This window comes from Rhineura floridana, chromosome 5 (assembly GCF_030035675.1).
Source record: "Rhineura floridana isolate rRhiFlo1 chromosome 5, rRhiFlo1.hap2, whole genome shotgun sequence".
Taxonomy (NCBI): Eukaryota; Metazoa; Chordata; class Lepidosauria; order Squamata; family Rhineuridae; genus Rhineura; species Rhineura floridana.
Genome location: NC_084484.1, coordinates 151,254,038 through 151,278,245, shown reverse-complemented (window position 1 = coordinate 151,278,245; position 24,208 = coordinate 151,254,038). Strand labels below are relative to the sequence as shown.

At 43.3% G+C, this 24,208-nt stretch overlaps 1 protein-coding gene across 8 annotated transcripts in view; it reads left to right on the top strand.

Moving 5' to 3' along the window:
- The window catches only part of FRY (FRY microtubule binding protein), a 367,201-nt gene that overhangs the window by 259,560 nt on the left and 83,433 nt on the right, over positions 1-24,208 (top strand). For all 8 annotated transcript variants that reach the window (XM_061628447.1, XM_061628442.1, XM_061628443.1 and 5 more), the window contains 4 exons: positions 2,152-2,337; positions 8,763-8,961; positions 20,838-20,959; positions 22,663-22,850. In XM_061628447.1, coding sequence (XP_061484431.1) covers positions 2,152-2,337; positions 8,763-8,961; positions 20,838-20,959; positions 22,663-22,850 — 695 coding nt within the window. The remainder of the gene's footprint in view (positions 1-2,151; positions 2,338-8,762; positions 8,962-20,837; positions 20,960-22,662; positions 22,851-24,208) is intronic.

Sequence of the window (24,208 nt, the reverse complement as noted above, 5' to 3'; positions counted from 1 at the left end):
ATTCTTTTAAAAAACGTCAAGAGGATTAACCCAGTCTGAGTATTTTCATGATCTCTTTGGTAGGTCTCCATTAAAATATTTGTGGTCATAACTGGATATTTTGTAGACATACTGACAGGTGTAAATTGACCCCTGGGCCATCCAACAGCATACCTGTGTGTGTGTTTTTGTCGCTAAGGTCCCATCTGCACTATACATTGAAAGCAGTATTCCCCAAAGAAACCTGGGAGTGGTAGCTTATTAAGGGTGCTGAGAGTTGTTAGGAGACCCCTGTTCCCCTCACAGAGCTACAGTTCTCAGAGTGGTTTAACAATCAATTCCTCTTCACAGGGATCTCTGGAGGTTGTAGCTCTGTGAGGGCGATAGGGGATTCCTAACAACTCTCAGCACCCTTAACAAGCTACAGATTCCAGGATTCTTTGGGAGAAGTTATGACTGTTTAAAGTGGTATGATACTGCTTTAAATGCAGAGTGCAGATGGGGCCGATTCACAAACACTGTCTTTACACACACTTTCTGTCAGTCACACACCCCAAAACATATATGCCCAGTCAATATGACAGAATTGGGAAGGCCTCTCTCTCTCTCTCTCTCTCTCTCTCTCTCTCTCTCTCTCTCTCACACACACACACACACACACAGAGAGAGAGAGAGAGAGAGAGAGAGAGAGAGAGAGAGAGAGCTACACAACTGGTACCTCTGTAGAATAAATTGAAAAGCTGAGCCATAGAATTGCTGAAACCAGCCCAACATCAAATTCCATCTGTCTGCTTCTCCCTTTTTGGAGCCAGGCCTCTCCCATGCCCTTCCCTTTCTCCCTCAAGAAACTTCTTTGAGCCCCTTAGATCCCTGGGAGATGGGTTGGATCAGAACCAAAGCCTTTAGGAGAGTTCTAAGGGCCAAGAGGGAAATGGAAAGAGTTCCCAATTTCCTGGGCTCTCCATTTGCTTAATGATAATATCCGTGTAGTTTCTGTGCAGCTGGCTGGGGGTCCTGTTGAAGCAGCAGTATTTACTGGCCAATCTCAAGAGCAATGGTAACTGTAGAGCTAGAGAAATGGAAAGATATACTGTATGAAGAAGAAAGGAACAGAGTGCCAGGGAAGTAGCAGCATCAAGCAATTGGGACAGATTGCTACATTATGCTGAAGCCTTTGTTTCAAAATGACTCTAATTAGGAGTGGTGCAAAGCATATCAGAAATCACTCAGGAAAAGAAATGAAAAGTGAATAGATAAATGAGAAAAATGCAACATTGTCTCTAGAGCAAGTGTCTGAGTTGGGAGTGGACGATAACACTTTGCAGTGGTTCTGGTCCTACTTAGATGGTTGACTCCAGAAGGTAGTGCTTGGCTCCATGGATCTTCCCATTTGGGCTTCTGTAGGTTTTGATTTTATACCTATGCTTTTTAACATCTGCATCAGGGATGAGGAATCTTTCTCAGCCTGAGGGCAGTGTTCTCTTCTGGGCAGTTGTTTGGGAGCCATGTGCTATTGGTGGGTGGAGCCAGACACAAAAGTGAACAGAGCAACAAATGGGAATTTTACCTTTGCAGAGTAGAACTTGCACACACTCTCTGTCCTCCATCTAGGCAACCAAGAAGCATGATTAGAGTTCAAGGACACATTCCAGCCAGGCAAAAACATTCAAGGATGATGCAAACCAGGACCAGTAATTGATCTGGCCAGGGAAGAGGGTGTGGCCTGGGGACAGTCCCAAGGGCCAGATAGAGAAATCTGGAGTGCTGCATTTGGCCCCTGAGCCTGAGGTTCCCTATCCCTGATCAATGTAAAACTGCTGTGTGAGATCATCCAGGGTCTTAGAATGTGTTGTCATAACCTGGCTTCAATAGTCTATGCTCTCAGTAGTCTTATGATCTATGAGTACTTCTATTAAAAATAATATATGTGTATATTAAAATCTTCTGTCTGATTAATCAAGGGCAGCTTTATAGTCAGTTAGAAAGATTTTTTAATAGATTGTCCAGCTGTTTAAATGTTTCAGGCCTAGCTTTCCTTAGTACTAAATTCATATTAAATATCTGTCTTGTATGTGTTTTTGTGCGAATGACATGTGGATTGTTTGCTATATCTGGAATATTGACTTGTTTATACTTCATATTCAGTGGTTGATGTTAATTGCTTTCCCTTAGGTCTTGATCATTATCGTCCTGAAGTCTTTGAGCACAGTAAAAAGCTGCTTCTTCATCTTTTGATTGCCCTATCATGCAACAGCAATTTTCAGGCTGTTGCCTCAGTGCTTCTTCAGACCAGAGAGATGAATGAAACCAAGACCCTCACAGTGCAATCAGCATATCTGCCTAAATATTTCTATACGGGTAATGACAAGCAATCGATAGGAAATATCTCTGTTAAGTTTTGACTTGTCCCTCATCATCCTTCTTGTCCTTATTTATTCCTCTAGTGTTCTTTCTGACTTTACTGTGGTCTCGTTCACATGCTGCCCTGGGCTCCTGCTGGGAGGAAGGGCGGGATATCAATCAATCAATCAATCAATCAATCAATCAATCAATTAATAAAATGACATGGTAAGCCAAACGATGCAAACCAAATCTCAGTATCACAACCAAAATTCCTGAACCCAGTCACTTAAATTCCACAAATTCACTACAAATACAATATAAATGATGCTATTGGATTAGTCACAATTTCTATTCAGCATCAGTAAAAGAGAAAATACATAAGAAATTAAGAGTTCTGTTGGGTCACTAAAGTCTGATTAATATGAATGCTTAACTGTATATATTTCCATCCTATTTATTTCAGTGGGATTTTTTCAATACAGCCTTCTTTGGGCTGCACCCATTGACAACCTTTTAAAGTTTTCCAGTCATAAGAACTAGAAAGTAGCTTTTTTTAACAACAACAACGACGACACTGGGGAAGCAAGGGTATTAGTCATACCTAAAAAAGGCAAGGGTGCAGCTAAACCTGAATCTTACAGGTCGATAGCCTTACTAAACCAGGACTTTAAAATATGGACATCCATTTGAGCAAATAGATTAAATGATATAATGAGTAAATATATTCAAGATCAAATGGGCCTTATAAAATCATAATGAATATTAGAAAACTTATTAATATAATTCATACTATCAACAAGTCTAATGAACCCACACACCTTAGATGCTAAGAAGATGTTTGACCATTTAGACTGGGACTTCTTGTTACAAGTTCTAGATAAAGTTGGTTTGGGAGGCCAATTTATCCAATGGGTAAAAATGATTTATATGAAAAAATGATGCAGGGATCCTCAGGAGTCTGGCAAATGCACTGGACAATGTGTTCAAAGCCTGTCCCAATATTTGTAACAAAAATAATTTGTTATTGAACAACACCCAAGAGTCTATGGCACCTTAATGACTAACAAATTTATTATGATATAAGCTTTCATGGACTAATGACCACTTCATCAAATACATGTGATGTTATCTTAAATTGGCAGGTATATATACACACGGGTATAGAGCAAAAGAAAATGTTATATGTGAGCTAAGAGGGAAATGAAATGAATTTTTCCTTTTTATATGCATCTCATGAAATGAAAAGACCCATTGGTTTGTCTCTAAGGTGCCACAAAGCTCTGCTCTTTTTGCTGCAACAGACTAACCTTATCATCATTACCCTTCTGGAAATTATCTAAAGAACAATTAAAATGATATATCTGTATAGGTTTCATTCAGATTTCCACTCAAGACATTTCACTGCAATTGTTTTATTACATAAGGAATGTACACTTACAGGCATTGCTTCATTTTCTGGACAGTTGTGCAAAGATAATGATAATTACAGTTAGCACCAACCATAGTTCATTGCCAGTAAAGCCATGGTTTATGTTGTCATGAAGTTAGACCTTTTCCAGAGGATTTGTATTGGCAGACAACAAAACCAAACTTGCTGGTAACCTTGCAAGCAGAAAGAATGGAGAGGCAGGGAAATTTCCTTAACCATGGTTTGCTCATTTGTTGTTGTTATGTGCCTTCAAGTCGATTACGACTTATGGTGACCCTATGAATTAATGATCTCCAATAGCAGGTTTGCTCATATATAACATTTAATCATGGTTTAAAGCAAACTGTTTGCAAATCCACTTTGGACCATAGTTTCACATACTGGTTTGAGAACAGTCCTTAACTGTGGGGTAAATTTTCAGACATAATGCTTCTCCATTGGTTAAGCATTATGCCTGCAAAAGACATAGAACCAGTGCTATTGGATCCAGCCATTTGGCAGTGAGGGGGATGGATCACATTTAACAGAATTACTTACAATATTTTGTGCTATTCTTTTTTATCATCCTTTGCTGTTAAAACTGTTGTATGAACTGTGACTAAACAACTGTCATGGAGGCTCACACAAGGAGGATGGAGAGGTTTGTACAGAGTAGTAGGTTTACTGGATTTTTCATGAGCTCAGATGGGAAAGGTAACCTTTGGGATGAATGAAAAATATTAAAGCAAGGAAGGCTTTCTCATGGAAACTGACTGAACAAGATACAATTTAAACTATGTGGGGCATAATGAAATAATCTTTTTGGGTCGTAATCTGCTAAGTGAGGCTCCTGTCTAAATGCCTTAAAATTAACAGAGCTTGGGAGAGACTGTTGTTTCCTCTAGACTGAACTCAAAAGGACTTTTATATTTGATTTTGTAGATAGATCTAAGGGCTGATTCACACATGGTTTAAGTGTGTATCCATGTGCTTAAAATGTAAGAAAGAACAAGCCTTGAGTCTCCATGCTGTCTTCTACCACGTGTGTAAGAACTGGGGATCTGAAGTGAGCCTCAACCTCATGTACCGTACTCCATATGGCATATAACCTTTGATGAGAACCAACACATCAGAGATGGAAAAAGTAGGACCTAGGCTGCAAACACACCATACATTTAAAGCACATTTCCCCCCAAAAATCCTGGGAACTGTAGTTTACCCCTCACAGAGCTACAATTCCCAACACCCTTAACAAACTACTTTCTGCAGGATTTTGGGAGTGGGATGTAATGTGCTTTAAATGCATGGTGTGTATGCAGCTCTAGTTGCATGACCTATTCATCCCTTTTTTGTCATGGACAGATCATTTGAGCTCATTAAAGGGAACAGAAAGCAAATGAGTCCAAGATCTCTCCTGCGTCCAAATGTGTGCCTTACCTTTACAAGGAATAACAAAGTTAAATGACTACACATTCATAATTTGGGTGCTTATCTGTGACCTTATTATTCCCCTAGTTTTAGCATAGGTTCTTTTACTTAAAATAAAGTCACACTGAAGAGAACAGGCAGATAGATATCTGAGCATGTGGTGTGGAATAACAAGTCAGTGCCAGGCTTCCCTGCCTGAACACATGAATAAAAATGTATTCACTACTCTTACCTCTTGGGGGGGGGGAGGAAATGTGCTTGGGTTGAAAAAGGGAGACACATGATCATTTTAGTCTGCAACCTGTTACTTTAAAATGCTTCTGAAAAATTAATGGCATCTTAAATCTACACCTTAAGCCCAAGGGGAACTGAACTTTGTGAAATCTAAAAAAGAGCAGAAATTTAATTTGACATTTTATTTGCCTCACCTTTGCTAATCAGTTGCTTTGGTGTGTAGCCAGAGCAAATGAAGACTGATGGCTTTCATGATTTTTATCAAATACCTCTCAAACAGAATGTAGATAAACAGTACGTAAAATGACTTGCAGAATTCTGGGCAGTTTGTCAAACAGATATACACTGTTATACACAAGTAATATATTTTAGCTTTCCTTTTCATCTTTTAAATAGAGTTGACTGTGTCATGCTGCTGTTGCCCCTCATGCAGACCTGTTAGCCGCTGGTAAAAAGCTTTTTAAAAAACCAGATTTTATTAAATGGGTTTTTAGAGAATTTATTTGGACAAAAATGCAGTGGTTTAAGAACTAGAACACTGGGTCACCTCATACTCTCTAAGTGGTCTAGCGAATCTTTGCACAATGGAGGGGAAGCTGTCTCTCCCCCCCCCGTGCAGCTTCCAGTGTTCCCTGGCTGGTGTGTAGGAGGGTTCCACACAGCTGTGGGTTAATATCCCTCCTAAGGACATATTATTTTGTCCCTGTTACTGTTAGCTTACTGCACATCAATCCTTATTTCCTGAAGTGACAGACGCTTCATCTACAATTTTGTAGAACTACAGAGCAAGTGTGGAAAATATAAGCACTAGTCAGCAACTAGAATGGCTGTTGAAGGGAAAGGCCAAATCTAGCCTTGACACAGGAGCAGCAGGTTGCGTCCCTCTAGCTTCTCCTCATGGTGTGTGCCTTTCTCATCCACAAATTCCTCTTATTCTGCATATTCATCCATAGAAATTTTATCTTTGCTCCTCTGTCCGCCATGACATGTAATGCATGACTTAGGCTGCAATCCAATACATGCCTACTCAGAAGAAAGCTCCACTAGGTTCAGTGGAACTTACTCCCAGGTAAGTGTATTGGATTGCAGCCAGGAAAGTTCTTCCTATTACTGTTTTCCCATAGTAAGCTAGATCATATTATTTATTTATTTATTATTTTATTTATACCCTGCCCTTCCTTCCAGCAGGAGCCCAGGACGGCAAACAGAAACACTAAAAACACTTTAAAACATCATAAAAAGACCTTAAAATACATTAAAACAAAACAACATTAAAAACATTTTAAAAAACCTTTAAAAACATCTTTTGAAAAAAGGGTTAAAGGTATTAAAAGACATATTAAAAGCATTTCTAACACAGATGCAGACTGGGATAGGTCTCAACTTAAAAGGTTTGTTGGAAGAGGAAAGTCTTCAAAAGGCGCCGAAAAGATAGCAGAGATGGTGCCTGCCTAATATTTAAGGGGAGGGAATTCCACAGGGTAGGTGCCGCCACGCTAAAGGTCCGTTTCCTATATACAGAACAAACCTCCTGATAAGATGGTGTCTGCAGGAGGCCCACACCTGCAGAGCACAGTGATCGGCTGGGTATATAAGGGGTAAGACGGTCTTTCAGGTATCCTGGTCCCAAGCTGTATAGGGCTTTGTACACCAAAACTAGAACCTTGAACTTGGCCCAGTAGCAAATGGGCAGCCAGTGGAGTTCTTTCAGCAGTGGGGTGACATGTTGGTGATACCCTGCCCCAGTGAGCAGTCTCGCCGCTGCATTTTGCACTAGCTGCAGCTTCCGGGCCAACCTCAAGGGCAGCCCCACATAGAGCGCATTACAGTAATCCAGCCTAGAGGTTACCAGTGTGTGGACAACAGTGGTCAGGCTATCCCGGTCCAGAAACGTCCACAGCTGTCTTATCAGTCGAACCTGATAAAAGGCACTCCTAGCCACAGAGGTCACCTGGGTCTCTAGCGACAAAGATGGATCCAGGAGCACCCCCAGACTACGGACCTGCTCTTTCAGAGGGAGTACAACCCCATCCAAAGTAGGCAACTGACCAATTATTCGAACTCGGGAACCACCAACCTACAGCGCCTCCGTCTTGCTATTCATAGAGAATTGCTATATTCATAGAGAAGCTTAGAATATATATGAAATATAACCAGGAATTGTTTAAATAAAAGTGGGGCCTTAGTTTAATGCTAAATATTTTTTGTAGCTGCTTTGATTTATAAATAATCACACATCTGACATTACAGAACAAGCATGATTTTTTTCAGAGAAGGAAATAAATCCATTAAGTGCTGCTCTTGAGCAACCTCAGCACATTTTATTGGCTTGATTTGCATGTAACACTAAGCCAAACTATGGCTAAGTGTGAGCATGTGGGTACTCACAGTAGAAATTGTGCTTGCTTTTCTCCTCCATTCCTCCTGCTGCAATGCTATTTTATTTATTTATTATTTATTATTTGATTTATATCCCACCCTTTCTCCCATCAGGAGCCCAGGGCAGCACACAGAAACGCTAAAAACACTTTAAAACATCATAAAAAGACCTTAATGTACATTAAAACAAAACATTAAAAACATATTTTAAAAAAGCTTTAAAAACATCTTTAAAAAGGGTTAAAAACATTATTAAAGAAAACATATTAAAACAATTCTAACACAAGAGGAAAGTCTTCAGAAGGCGCCAAAAAGATAGCAGAGATGGCGCCTGCCTAATATTTAAGGGGAGGGAATTTCACAGAGCTAATATTTGGTTTGGCTTAGCATTACATCCAAACCCGGGGTCATGGCTTGTCTTCCACAGATAAACTGAGTGGTAAGCCAAAAACAAACCTTGGCTGCAGCTCGTGGTTTGTCTGGAGCAAGACAAGCCATGAGCCCAATTCAGACATAATACTAAACCAAACCATGGCTTAGGTCTGGGTAGTGCAGCAGCAAGAGGACTGGAGGAGGAGCAAAGCAGCTACAGTTTCTTCCCACATGGCTTTGGCTTTGGCTTAGTGTTTGACTTAGTGTTATGTGCGAACTGAGCCATGGTGGCTTGCAGAGGAATTTCACATGAGCCTTATTTAAATAAATGGTTGAAGTATGTAAATGTGGTATATATGTATATTTAGGCCAACCTCTAGAAAAGGAGCATGCACTTTTTCAAACAACAAGGTATGCAACTTTAAGCTGTTTTGTAACTCTTCCATCCAGATCACATATTTGATCACACAGTCTCTTCGGTCTTATACTCCCTGTTCTGTGAGGGCTTAGGGCAGCTAAAACTATTTCAAAGACATATTTGTTCTGTGCTTCCTAATGAGAATTCTCGCCTCAGCAATGCATTCCATATTTATCTTTTTTTTTTCAATTGCTGCTGCAGGTGGCTTTGACTTTCTGAGGGAGTATCAGTCTTCTCCTGTGCCAGACTCTGGCCTCAGCTCCAGCTCTACCTCCTCCAGTATCAGCCTTGGAGGGAGCAGTGGAAACCTCCCACAGATCACCCAGGAGATAGAAGACATAGGCCCAGCTGTGGAGACAGATGAAAAGGCAAACAAGCTAATTGAGTTTCTTACTACCAGGTAATCAAGCAGAACCAAGATTCCCTGAGTTCCACGGCAGCATTCCTTTGGAAGAATTTGTCTGTTTCATAATTACTGGAAGGAATATGTTCCAGCATAAGTCTCTGGTACACCTGCACTGATAACACATTCCCAGTCATTTTCTGATCTTCGTAGATATTCTATAAAAACATTAAATTTTCCACAGGTAGCCTGCCATCAGATTGGGTACTACTGCCATCTAGCGTCCGAAGGCAAGAATGCACTAGAGTTAAAACCTGGGCCTCAGGCCCCTCCCACTCCAGTCTTCATTCTTGCCTTCGTCCGAGGCAGGTTAAATTGTTGGACAGAGCGATAGATAAGTCTTTATTCCTTCTTCCATTTCACCTTTTTTCACCTGTTTGTTTTCCTCCCCACGTTGGTGTTCGGAGGGTGTGCAATTTTTTCTTATTTTTTCCTAGTATATTGTTCCTTATCTCTCCTTGGTGTTATTTTTCCCCCTTTTTGTTTTCCCGTTTGGGATTGTTTGGGGGTGCGTCGCTGAGGCTACTTAAGCGGCGGCTGCTGCTTTTTTGTCGGGTGGGGGTCCCGCGGCTGCGGATCCCCCCCCGCTCAGTTTCGGCTGCCTTTTCAACCCTCCTGGGGCCTTATTTCGCTGAGCCTGCGGCTCCCTCGCGGGCTCTCCACCCGTTCCCGCGCCCCAGGACAGCATTTTTTGGCCTACGGCTGCTCTTTCAGCCCTCCTGGGGTCTTATTTAGGCAACTCTGATATCGCGGCCGCCATTTTGTTTTTTGCACTTTTAAAGTTTTTTTCCTTTCTGAGGCTTCTTGAGGCCCTATAAGGCAGCCTCTTGTCCCGGCTGGCTTCTCAGCCCTGTTGGGGCTTTATTTAGGCTCGGCTGCTTTTTTCAGCCCTCCTGGGGTCTTATTTAGGCAACCCCGATATCGCGGCCGCCATTTTGTTTTTGCAGCCGCCATTTTGTTTTTTGCATTTTTGAAGTTTTTTCCTTTCTGAGGCTTCTTGAGGCCCTATAAGGCAGCGTTTTGTCCCGGCTGCTCTCTCAGCCCTGTTGGGCCTTAATTTAGGCTCCCCTGTTCTAAAGTATTTCTGCATGTGAGACCTGTGTCTTTAGAACGACCTATAGTCAAGAGATACCACACCTTCCCCATTGTGTGTGTGTATCCCCTTATGTGCACCACTATTTGAGGCTTAGTTTTCATCAGTGCACTTTGGCGGTACCGCACCTTCCCCATTGTGTGCGTGTATCTAGCCCTGGCCATGCTGCGCTTTTTAAAGAAAAGCATCCTTTTTTCCTGGCAGTGTAATTAGCGGTCTCGCACCTTCCCCATTGTGTGTGTGTACTTAGCTAGTGGCCAATAATACACCTCGACTTCTCACTTTTTGGAGTCCTGATTGTTAAGTGGGGCGCTTAATATTGGTGGGCGTACATCCACGATCTCAGCACCTTCCCCATTGTGTGTGTGATCCAGACTTTGATCTCAGCACCTTCCCCATTGTGTGCGTGATCCAGACTTTGACATGGCAGATCAGAACGCAGAGGTGCCACAAGCTTCTAAAGCAGGTCGTCAGGGCATCGCTTCATCTCTACGCAAGCCACCTAAACACAAGCCCGCTAAAGCCTTAGCCAAGACTAAACACCTGTCTGGCCACGGGCCGCCCAAGAGGGCACGCTACTTTGCACCCCCGCTCCCGGAGAAGCCTCTGCACGCAGCGGTGCCTGTGCTCTTTCAGTCTCCTTCTGAGTCCTCAGAGGATGAGTTTGAAGGCTTCCCCAGCCAAACCCCTCGCCAATCTGACCTGACTCCATCTGTGCAGCCTCATGCGCCTCCACAGGAACATACTCTACCCGCACCTCCACCTGCAGGGATACAGCTGACTCCAGATTTTCTGCTACAGTTACGAGAGATGCTTGGGTGCCTATATCAACCTCAGCCTCCACCTCATGTATCCTCTCACCCTGAAGTTTCTACCTCTGCAAGACTACCGAGCTGCCATGATGATGCCCCACTACCCTCACCTAACCCATTTGATGTGGTCAGGGGCAGAGTGGGCGTGGAATCCTCACAGATGGAGGACTACTTAAACCTTTTCCAGGCTGACCCTGATGAATGGAGTGGAGAATCTGACCCAGATGAGGACTACTCTTACCGCCTTTTCAACCTGGCAGACATCATTCCTCTGTCTCGCAGAGTAATGGACACCCTCGGCATTCAACCAGAACAAACACCACCGGTTGCCCCTCCGGTGAAGGGTGCCAGAGTCCTCAAGTCGCCTAGATCATTGGATCATTTTATCCCTGTGCCAGATCCCATTAACAAGCTGGCCAGAGAAGAATGGGCCTGCCCTCTACGTCTGCGCCGTTCCTCCACTTTGGCCAACAAGCTGTATACCCTGGCCCCGGACTTCATGTCATTCATGAACGTCCCGGGGGTGGACCAACCCATTTCCAATCTCGTGTCTCGGTCTCTCCTACCGAAAGGAGACTCCCAGTTCAAGGATCCCTCGGAGAGGCGGCTCGACTTTGTCCTCCGAAAGATCCACGAGGCATCCGCCCATTCCATCCGGGCCTCTGCTGCCGCCTCCATCTTCTCACGGGCCTCCATGATGTGGCTAGATGACCTTCTGGACGACCCTAACCCGGATCCCGCCAAGCTATGGAAGGGTCTACTCAAGGTACACAAGACTGCTGCATTTGTGGCTGATGCCACGTTAGACGCAACCCACCAAGGTGCACGGGCTCTGGCGGCTGGCATTGTTGCTCGTCGAACCCTATGGCTTCAACATTGGGACGCTGACTCGACCGCCAGAACTACCTTGTCCATGGCCCCATACTCGGGCGCTATGCTCTTTGGCGACGACGCACTTAAAGCTGTCCTGGTCAATCCCAAGGACAATCGTAAGCCTGCTTTAGCCACAGTCAGAAGAGACGACCGCAGACCATTTCGGCGGTTTACTCCTTACCGCTCCTTCCAGCCCTTTCGGAGAGGACAACCTGGTGGACGAGGACGGGATACCAGGCCTACAGATTTCCGTCCCTCCAGGGCACCCTGGCCCAGACAATGTTTCCAGCCCAGATCCCAATACCAAGGCAGGCAAGCCGCTTCAGCCTCTTATGGCAGAGGAGCCCGTCAGCGCAGGCAGTTCTGACACTTTTCCCATTGGTGGCAGACTCTCCTTCTTCTCCAGCTCCTGGCTCACTCTGACACAAATCTCTTGGGTCAGGGCAATCTTCACCCAGGGGTACAACATAGAGTTTTGGAGGGAACCCCCGGACAGATTTTGCCTCTCCCCCGTCTCCAAGTCACGCAGGGCGGCTATGCAGGATGCCCTACGCCATTTTCTAAACATAGCCGCTATAGAGACAGTACCTCCATCCGAAAGGCTGCAAGGCATGTACTCTGTCCTCTTCACGGTCCCCAAGCGAGATTCCTCATGGAGGGTGGTCCTAGACCTCAAGTTTCTCAACCGCTTTGTCAAGTACCGCCGCTTCAAGATGGAGTCTCTGGCGTCTATTGTGGAAGCTCTACAACAAGGGGATTTCCTAGCGTCCATCGACCTGAAGGACGCGTATTTGCACATTCTAATTTGCTCGGATCACAGAAGATTCCTGAGATTCGCACTAGGCCACCACCATTTCCAATACCGTGCCATGCCATTTGGCCTCTCCTCGGCTCCTCGAGTATTCACCAAGGTGATGGCCACCATGGTGGAATCTCTTTGCCTACAGGGAGTTCACATTTACGCCTATCTCGACGATCTCCTCCTTCGAGCATGCTCCCGGGACCTGGCCAACAGACAACTCCAGTTCACCCTAGACGCTCACGGCTGGCTGATCAATGCCGAAAAGAGTCACCTGCAGCCAACCCAACACCTCCAGCACCTGGGGGCTATACTGGACACCTCTTTAGCCATGTTTTTCCTGTCCCCAGATCGTATTGCCTCCATCACAACCATGGCAACCTTACTGATACATCGCTCAAGGGCAGATGTCATGCTCCTCGCGCAGTTCCTAGAGTCAATGATTTCCACAATTCACATCGTCCCGTGGGCTCGACATCATTCGAGACCTCTACAATGGGTCCTCCTACCTCTTCAGGCGGACATCACCAAGTCCAACCATCGTGTGATTCCGCTGGACCCATCGTTGAAGGAATCACTCCGCTGGTGGGTAGCGACAACCCACCTCAGCAAGGGGATGCCTTTTCGGGACCCAGCCAGAGTCCTAATCACCACAGACGCCAGTCTGTCCGGCTGGGGAGCCCATTGCAACTCCACCTTTGTTCAGGGCGTGTGGTCCACTCAGGACCTAAATCACAACATAAACTGGCTGGAGCTCAGAGCTGCTCATCTGGCCCTTTGACACTTCCAGCCTCTGTTCTCTCTACAACACGTCCTCATCTGTACGGACAACGTTTGCGTGAAATCTCATATCAACAGACGGGGGTACCAGGTCCAGGGTTCTACAGGAAGAGGCGACCCGAATCTTCGACTGGGCCGAGAACCATCTATTGTCGTTACCAGCAGAACATCTCAGCGGGGCTCTAAACGTGACCGCCGATTGGCTCAGCAGGCAACAGGTCAACCCGGGGGAATGGAAGCTTCATCCGGCAGTGTTCCACCTCCTCCAGCTCCGGTTTGGCCCCCTCTCGGTGGACCTCTTCGCTTCCAGCCACAACTGCCAGCTGCCTCGTTACTTCTCAAGGTACCTAGAGCCGAGGGCGGAAGCAGTGGATGCGCTGACGACACCATGGCCAGACGGGCTTCTGTATGCCTTCCCCCTGATATCCCTCCTGGGCAGGACGTTGACGAAACTCCGACAAGAAGGGACTCGGATTCTTCTAATAGCACCATACTGGCCTCGCAGACCTTGGTTCTCGGACCTTCTCTCGATGTCAGTTGTGGACCCCTGGACCCTCCCGTTCAGGCCGGACCTTCTCACCCAGGGACCAGTTTGGCATCCAGACCCGACCTGGCTGAGCCTGACGGCCTGGCTTTTGAACGGACGCAGTTGAATACTGCTGGACTTTCTCAGGGGGTGATAGACACTATCTTAGCATCAAGACGACCGTCAACTACTCGCATTTACCAGAGTACTTGGCGTGCCTTCTCCAACTGGTGCACTTCCAAGGGTTTTTCAGCACCTCACGCCACTGTACAGCATGTTCTACAGTTCCTATACAGAGGTTTGACATTGGGACTCCGACCAAACACTCTGCGTCGCCATGCCTCCACCATCTCCTCGATCTTATCCGTTTCCTCATCGGCCGCCCCCCTGGGAGCTCACCCGCTCATCAAACGTTTTTTTAAGAGGGGCTGCCCGCCTTTCTCCGCCTGTACGCCACCATTTTCCTTCCTGGAACCTCTCTAAGGTCTTGCAAGCCTTACAGCGCTCTCCGTTCGAGCCCCTTGCTTCATTACCCCTCAGACTGTTACTCGTTGCTATTACTTCTGCAAGAAGAATTTCGGAGCTACATGCCTTATCATCGGCCCGTCACCTCTGCGTGTTTCATAAGGACTCAGTAATTCTGAGGGTTGACCCATCCTTCTGTCCAAAGGTCACCTCAGTATTCCACTGTGGCCAGGATATTATACTTCCTTCATTCTGCCCAAAGCCGGTCCATCCCCTCGAAAAGGCCTGGCTTTCGCTGGATGTTAGGAGAGCACTCAAGGTTTCTCTCTCTCGCACCCAAGACATCAGGCAGACAGAAGCATTATTTGTATCCTTTCACCCTAGGTCTTTGGGGAAAAAAGTTTCTAAATCCACTTTGTCCTGTTGGCTACGAGCCTGTATTTCTATCGCATATCAGTCTCTTAATCTGCCAGTGCCGTCTAACATCACGGCTCATTCCACCAGGTCAGCTGCCGCTACGGCGACATTCCTAACTAATGCTCCTCTTGCTGACATATGTAGGGCGGCGGTATGGGCTACCCCTAACTCCTTCGTGAAGCATTATAAGATTGATCACTATGCTTCGGCTGACGCCTCCTTCGGGAGACGTGTCCTTCAACATGTCCTTTCTGATTCGTAAGCTGTTTGTAGTCCCTCCCTATTAAGGGGCTGCATTGGTACATCCCAATCTGATGGCAGGTTACCTGTGGAAAATGGTCCATTGGACTCACCTGAAGGGTGATTTTCACAGGTACGCCTGCCATCACGTCCCTCCCTTGTGGGGGATTTCTAGATAAATTATGCTATAAGTTTAGTGCTGTGTTCTGTTCTCACCTAGTTAAAACCTGTGTTTTTGGTAGCAAGTTCTATGATGTTTCCTGTTCCGATTTTCCTACCTCTATTTTCCTTGCTGCTGCGGCCTTTGGCCTTTAGTTCCTTTCAGATATACCACTTCGGACTCGTCGCAAATGAAGACTGGAGTGGGAGGGGCCCGAGGCCCAGGTTTTAACTCTAGTGCATTCTTGCCTTTGGACGCTAGATGGCAGTAGTACCCAATCTGATGGCAGGCGTACCTGTGAAAATCACCTTTCAGGTGAGTCCAATGGGCCATTCTGTTGCAAAAGGGTTGGAATATTCTGTTAAGACGGAGCCTATGAAAGAACCAGCTTCCATAATAATAAAATATGCAGCATTTGTGCCTGGGATTGTGATGAGGCATGTTCTAATTAATTTATTAAAGCTGTCAGGTCTGTGTTGCTTTATTCTGCTCTCTGTGAAGGAGACCAGCAGAGCTAAAATCAATTTCTGTTTCAGTCTTGACTTGAGAAAACGTCAGACAAAACCATAGAAAACCCCAAAACAATGAACATAGTATAAAAATGATTTCTAAATTGACAAAACAAGAATGTATGTAAAATGAATATAAACGCAAACATAATGGAAGCTGCTATAGTGTAACGATTGCAACAGATTCTCCAGACCGCTAAAATTACAGTGACGGGATCATCCCATTTCATGCTTCTTCAGAACAAATGGAGACTTTGTCCCAGATGACAGCTGTAGACCCACTTATAGCCTCTTGTTTGTCTTTTCAAAAATCTCTTTCAAAACTATGTTCACCTTTAAAATATAACACCATAAATAATGTCACCCATAAGATCCAAAACTTAAGAATAAAATACCATATACAGTCTTGTTTTGTCAATTTAGAAATTACTTCTATACTATATATTCTCTCTTGTTGAATAATATTGATACCAATATCTATTTTAAAGGAAATATCAATTAAAATATCAATATTTTAGATTTCCTAAAATAGCAGTGGAAAAGCAGTACATAAATATCCAATTCGCAATAATAGCAAATCAATGGAAAATTTGGTACTAAATTTGAGCTGGGTGGAATTTTAGCACATCCCTAGTCTTGTCTCTTGACACACTCTGCAGCACGTCAGAATGGAAAGAGTGGTGGCCCTTAGGACTTGGAGTCTTCTCAAGGACTACTGCCATTGCTGTAGCCCTTGGGAAAACTCCTTGTCCCAAGGATCACTACTCTTTCTGTCATGACATACTGTGCAGCGTGTCAGGATGAAGGATTAGGGTGAGAAAAGGGAGAATCTCACCCTCCACAGCTGCTACCCCATGTTCCCACTCCCTCCTTATAGGTAGGTAGGTAAGGGGAAGGGTGAGGAGGATGCTGTGGGGGCTGGCAAGGAGCAGGGACATTATTTCCTTAGCTTGTCAGATTGGTTTGTGTAGTTAGCTGATTTGACACCTGTTTTTTTTTTTTTTTTTTTTTAAAGTATTAAATTCCTGGGTCATCCCCTGAGAAGAACCTGGAAGAGTTTGCCCATAAGTAGTTTAGTTACCAGTATGTTCATTCCAAAAATTTAACTGATTTAAACTTAATGATAATTTTAATGTATATTTGGTTTTTAAATGTTTTCTGAATTTTAGCTATGTTTTATCTACAGTTATATTATGTACACTGCTTAGAGAGCTATTTGATTTATCTAAAAATATACATTTTTATTCCTGGTAGCCTGCTACAAATATCAGGCAGGTTACAGGGCACAAGGAAAACTTACAATTGAATGCAGAAACAAGAAATATTAGCAGAGTTCCAGGCTGACATCTGGAAAAGAGAGATGTGTGCATGTGTATTGGGGGGGGGCACATGGTGCAGCTGGATGTTTGCTGTTTTTGCTTTGGTCATGCTTTCTACTGTTTTTGTTTTACTTTTTATTTCTTTTTCCAGGTTGAGCAGGGAAGGTAGTGCTGTCAGGTTGTTCAGGTTATTAAATAAGGAGGACCCAGTATGAATCCCTGCTCATAAGCAATAGTTTGTTAGAAAGTCTTTAATAGCATTTAATACCCAGCTGGAATTTCATCAGAAACATTCTTCCTCTTTTTCAAATTGATTATGATTCTTTAGCTGTATTAATCCACTTCCTTGGTGTTTTTTGGAAACAGCATATTTCAGTGAGGGGGAAATGGAAGCGCTTTCTCTCTCTCTCTCTCTCTCTGTGTGTGTGTGTGTGTGAGTGAGTGAGTGAGTGAGTGAGTGAGTGAGTGAGTGAGTGAGTGAGTGAGTGAGTGAGTGAGTGAGAGTGAGAGTGAGAGAGAGAGAGAGAGAGAGAGAGAGGGAGAGAGAGTGTCTTGTGCTTCTTAAATATAAGAAAGTTTTTCTTTCCTAACTTTCCCCCCTGCCTATTCTCCTTTTTCTGATGGACAGAGCAGGCTATTGTTAAAGAAAGAAGTGAGAGAAAATTGAGAAGAGAAAAAATGTTAGTTCACATTCTGCTTCCTATCCTTGAAATACTTGTTTGCTATAGATGCATCCTTAGTTTGTGCTATCTGGAACAAACTCACAGGGATAGAGTAAAAGACAAGGTGGAACTAAGCTTTAGAAGAAATATGGTCAACTGGCAAAAATGTCTGCTCCATTCAGAGATCCCATTCCTCTGCCACCTCTCTCCACCCCTGCTTACTAGCAGCCAATAATATTGAATAGGGGTGGGAAAGCCCATAGTATAATGACATCCAGATAAAGGGGTATTTATTTATTTATAATAAATATGTATTACTTTTATTCATTAGGAACATAGTTGACTTAAATCAAGTCAGACCGCCTGTCCATCTAGCCCAGAATTGTCTACACTGACTGGTAGCAGCTCTTCAAGGATTTATTTTATTTTATATATTTATTTACTAATTTATTAGTCGCCCATCTGGCTGGTTGTCCAGCCACTCTGGGCGACGCACAACATAACAACATAATTCAGGCACAGGAGATTCCCAGCCATACATGGAGATTCAGTAAGGTTGGTGAGCATATGAGGCAGGGCTTTCTCAGTGATGGCCCCGCAATTGTGGAACTCTCTTCCAGTTTACATACACTGCACCCCTTCAGTCCTGGCATACAGGTAGCCTGAAAAACCTATCTGATTGCTATTGCCTTTCCTTAAGATAGTTTGAGTGATCCAAGTAGATGAAATGGGACAGAGCTTCTGTTTTGCATTCAAAAGGTCCCAGGTTTGATCACTGGCTTTTACTGGCAACCTGAAATGAAAAGCTTAGATTATGACATGGTCATATGGGTGCATGTGGTCCTAAAACTAGTCTAGTTCAGGGGCTTAAAGGTTAAGATCAAAACTTTGAATTGGACCCTGAAATGTGCTGGTAGGCAATGCAACTGGCGCAAAAGCAATGTCATATGTTCAGACCTTCTGGGCCACATTAGCAAACTGGTGATTACAATTTGCACCAATTGATATTTCCAAGGCATTTTCAGAGGCAGCCCAACATAGAGCATATTGCAGCAGTCTAATTTGGAAGTACCTTTAGCTTTTGCATTGCTCAGAGTAGTTTAAACAGAGGGGGGAACACAACACACTACTGTTTTTTGTGGCAGGTCTGTGTTTCTTTAAACATTTAGTACATCCTTAATTAGCATAGTAGCTCTATATCTGAGGTTCAGGCTCTGTTTTAGTGACAATATTCTAATTTTTCACAAAAGACTCTGGAACTCATCATCATCATCTTTATTGTACTAGCCATTTACCTAATCAATTTTCAGATAAACGTTCCATATAAAATTTCCATTACAAAGTTTAGGAGAATATTGGAACACCAGAAGCTGATAGCCTAAAGTCAAATAGAGAGTGTTCAGTATGGTGGGAAAGAAGAAATGGCAACAATGTGAAGCCAGAGAACTTCTTTAGTCCTGGGGAAAAGCAAAGTGAAATGGAATACTTCTGCAAACCTTGACAATCTGTTTCTATAGATAATTGGATTCCGTTACAAAATATGTACTCGCTTTTATGTCCAGATGTACAAGTACCCCCTAATAACTTGGAGAGGGTGGGGTGGAGAGTAAAAAGCTCCACCAGTAGGAGAGCAACTAATCTCCCATATTTTTATTGTACTAGGACTAAGATGAAATGGGAAATGATTTTTGCGAATGCTTTTGCCAGTGGCAAAAAGCATCCACTTTCTTGTGATTTTTCTGGGTGCTCTTGAAAGGAGGCAAATGTATTCACATATTGTGCTGGGTTAGCAACCACTCTGTAAGGAATGGAGGAAGTGGTGGTAGGCTTTACCCAGACAACAGCAGCACAATAGGGTGCAGGATGTGCAGGTGCTACAGTGGAGCAGGTTGGAAAACCCTATACAGCTCGGGACCAGGATACGTGAAAGACTGTCTTACCCCTTATATACCCAGCCGATCACTGCGCTCTGCAGGTGAGGGTCTCCTGCAGATACCATCTCATCAGGAGGTTCGTTCTGCACAATATAGGAAACGGACCTTTAGTGTGGCGGCACCTACCCTGTGGAATTCCCTGCCCTTAAATATTAGGTAGGCACCATCTCTCTTATCTTTTCGGCACCTTTTGAAGACTTTCCTCTTTCAACAAGCCTTTTAAGTTGAGACCTATCCCAGTCTGTGTCTGTGTTGGAATTGCTTTTAATATGTTTTCTTTAATAATATGTTTTTAACCCTTTTTTGTTTTTAAAGATGTTTTTAAAGCTTTTTAAAAATGTTTTTAATGTTGTTTTTTTAATGTATTTTAAGGTATTTTTATGATGTTTTAAAGTGTTTTTAGTGTTTCTGTTTGCCGCCTTGGGCTCCTGCTGGGAGGAAGGGTAGGATATAAATCAAATAATAAATAAATGAAATAAAATAAAATAAAACACTGGCCTTCTTGACCTGATAACATTCCTGACACTAGCCAGAGTGGGCAATGAAGTGTCCAGAGTGTAGTAAGACAGCATCAGCTGCAGTGATGTGCTTCCCATTTCCTCTGTCTAATGATTTCTGTGATGACCCAGGTAGTAGCTTTGTGACCCCCCCCCTGCATCCATTTAGCATGAGGGCAATGTGATGCGGAAAACATTGCCCTTTCATTTGGCTCATTTGCTCTCAGTGACATCTTCATAACATTTGATCTGTGATTGGCTAGGATATCTGTTCCTAGGAAGAAGATAATCCAGTCTAAAACAAACAAATATGCAGAACCCCGAAGTGAATGGGGAAGAATTCTCCTCCACTCCAAAATACTACTTTTGTGCTGAAAATTGAAATGGGAGATGGTTCTGCTCAGCCTACCTTTTTTTACTCTCTCTCTCTCTCTCTCTCTCTCTCTCTCTCTCTCTCTCATTTTAAAAAATTACTTTTGCTATATACTTAACTTAGCATGGAATTCTAAAGGACATGATTTAATAAAGAAGCCCTGTTATTATCCCAAATAGATTCTTGTAAAAGAAAAAAGATGAGTTGCTTTATAAGGGTGGAATAAATTATGTTATTGAAATGCATTTTTCCCGTAAATAGGAATGAATGGTATTGAATCAATTTGTACCTAAATTTTCCTTCTTTATTTAGGGAGAGGGAGGAGGGGACATTGCAGCTGCATTATACTTTTTCAAACTAGCTACCATAATTTCAGTACTAAAAAGAAATACATGTACATTTTCTTCTTTTAAGGGCATTTGGCCCACTTTGGTGCCATGAAGATATCACTCCCAAGAACCAGAATACAAAGAGTGCAGAGCAACTTACCAATTTCTTGCGTCACGTTGTGTCTGTTTTTAAAGATTCCAAATCAGGTATTGATTTTTTTTCCTTTATGGTGACCTTCACTGAAGGAGCAACTTTCACAAATGGGTGTTGTATTAGACAATTCCTAATGTTTTCTGTTAAATCTTATCTGAGAGCAATTGTTGTTGATGAGTGCTAATAAAAAGAAGGGATCTCTGTATCTAGGTTTATTGTTATGATCTTATTTTAGATAACTTCTTCACATAAAATAGGAACGTGGGCTGCCTTATTCCAAATGAGATCATTGGTTCATAATTTAGATCAATACAGGATTGTCTACACCAGAGGCGGGGAACCTTTGCCTTTCCAGTTATTTTTGAATTATAATTCCCATCATCCCCAGCTATGCTAGCTCTGCAGAGTTTCAGACTAAAGAACTCTGCAGACCCAACCTGGAGATGCGAGGGACTTGAACCTGGGAACTTCTGTATGCAGTCTGATTCTTTATATCTGAGCATTCCCTAAAATGTTTTAACATTTTTAAGATGATGCAAATACATATTTTCACTCTAATTATTATTGTTATTATTGTTGTTATTATTATTATTATTTATACCCCGCCTTTCGGCCAAAGGCCCTCAAGGCGACTTACAAAAAATACGAATATAAAAATACAATATAAAATACATCAATAAAACAATGTAATTTACAAAATACAATTTACAAAAGTTAAATAATAAAGTATTTTAATTTAGAAAGATGATCTTGGAGAAAGTGTGTGGTGAGGTGTGCCATCTTCCATTCTTGTGAACAGTCAGGTGGTGAGGCCAAACTAGACTGGATGCCATTCACCCAGTTGGCAGTTGTGTGAACAGCTTCCTGAGTTGGAGACACGTCTATAAAGATGCAGGACATCTTGCGGCTGATGTCAGGAGGGTCTCAGTTGAGTCTTCTGAGGTTCTGGAAGTGCTGGCTGGGGTTGATAGGAGTTGTAGTCCCCAGCATTTGGAGGAGCCTCATCGATTCTTGCTGCTGGCAGGCTGAACAGACCTCTTCATAGGTGGGATTTGTGGTGTGTCCTGCATAACCCACCTGAGTCGAGTAGACTCCTTTCTGCCTCCAAAATTTCCTCTCTGTCCCCCAGAAACAGCCCATCCCAAATATTGCCATGTGCGTTCCCTCTGGAAAAGATTCAGCCATACTGTTTCCATTCACATGGTGTTTATCCAGGAGAGGGACGAGGCTCTGGTTCCTTCTGGGCAGGGCTGCTTCTTCGCTGGGGAACTTCAGGGAAGAAGAAATGGCTTCTCCCATGGCGGCGAGAGTACGAAAGTGCCTGCAGGGGCTGGAGAAACTCATCGTCCCACCCCCGCTTCCCTTGCTGTCTTGGCCAAGAAGGTCAGCGAAGCAGCGGTGGCTTTGCGATTGTCAGGGACTCTATCTTTCTCCCCCTCCTCATGACTAGGAATTTAATAAGAGGGCTTATACTTGTACCTTTATGTATAATGTTAGGGTAGAAGACCTTTATATGGCATTGCAAGAGGGAATAACTCTTGGGCTGAGCTTCTGACCTTTGCCCTAATGATAATAATAAGCTCCTCTGCTACAGATATCACTGCTTACATCTACAGCCAGTTAGTCTTAGTCTTACCATTGCCACTGGCAGCATAGTCTTTCTTACAATGATTGTAAATTAAAATGAGTGAGATCCCACATTAAAGTCTTATCAATGAACATTTTAAAATACTAACCCCTTTTTCCCCCTGGTTAGGTTTTCATTTGGAGCAGCATCTTAGTGAAATTGCATTGCAAACAGCTCTTTCCAGTTCCTCGAGACATTACGCTGGGCGCTCTTTCCAGATATTTCGGGCTCTAAAGCAACCTCTGTCTGCACATGCACTGTCAGATCTCCTTTCAAGATTAGTAGAAGTTATAGGAGAACATGGAGAGGAAATTCAGGTACAAATATACTACTGTGTTCATAGGAACATAGAAAGGTACCTTATACCGAGTCAAACCATCCTTCTGTTTAACTCTGTATTGTCTAAACTGACCTGCAGTGGTTCTCCAGGGTTTCCCATAGGGGTCTTTCTCAGGCCTACCTGGTGATGCCAGGGATTTGTGCAGCTGACAAAGCACTGGTTTAATGTGACCAAATCATCCTGCCCAAGTTAACAATCTTGCAGCCCTATTTTGGACTGACTGCAGTTTCTGGGCCATTTTCAAAGGCTCCACATACAAAATGATGCAACAATCCAGAGCATGTTTAATTGTGGCCAGGCTATCTCCATCCAGGTATGTCCACAGCTGGTGTACCAGCCACAGAGGCAAATTTGGCTTCTAATATGACAATGCTGTATCAACAAAACACCCCCAAATTAGAAACCTAATCCTTTAGAGGGAGTGCAACCTGCTCCAGAAAGGGTTGAAAACCACCCACTATCATTACCTTCATAACCTTGGATTGATCTCTTTTGTATTTAGGTAAAGTGATGGATTTCCCCATATGATCTGACAGCAGTTGCTAATTCCTATGGCTCTTGAGAGCTGTACATGCGTACAGGGCTAAGAACATCCAATCAACATTGCCTTCTCTGTTCTATTCAGCAGAGCAAGCGGAAAAAATGAAAAACTTCAAAGATGAAAGAGACAGAATTGTTATGATTATGATTATTTTATTAATTGTCTTTTACATGTGTGTCAAGGGAATATACAAATCTATCATAAAAACAGCTAAAAATAGTTTTTAAAACAATGCAAAAATCACTGTTTTGAAGCAGTAGAAAATATGCACCTAAGGCAGAGACCTTTTCATCCAGTTGGAAAAGTTTGTCAAAGCAGAAATATCTTGAATTGTTTCTGGAAAGTATAGAGAATGAAAAATGCTCTTGTAGAAAGAAGCAAGATAGGCTACAGGTCTTTCCTGATATCTCATGCACTCTGAAATTTTTCTAGTCTTGCTCAAGGTCTGTAAAAATGCACACTATAAATTTTAAGCAAAGGACTGATAACAAAAAATAGCAGATGAGATTCAATGCAAAGTCAGTGCATACTGACTTGCTTCACATATCACATTAAACCATACTTTTAAACAAACTATAATTTAATGTGAACAAGCAGTGTGCTCATGCATATTGCTCAAAATGCTCATCCCCCATTCCTGCTGCTGCCATGCTGTGGATGAAACAAGCCAGAGTAAGCCACGAACATAGCTTGGTTACAGTTCATGTTTTGTTTGGAGAGAAACAAATCACAAGCCAGAGTTCAGATGGCATGGCAAGACTGACTCTGGCTTGTTTGGTTCACAACGTGGCAGC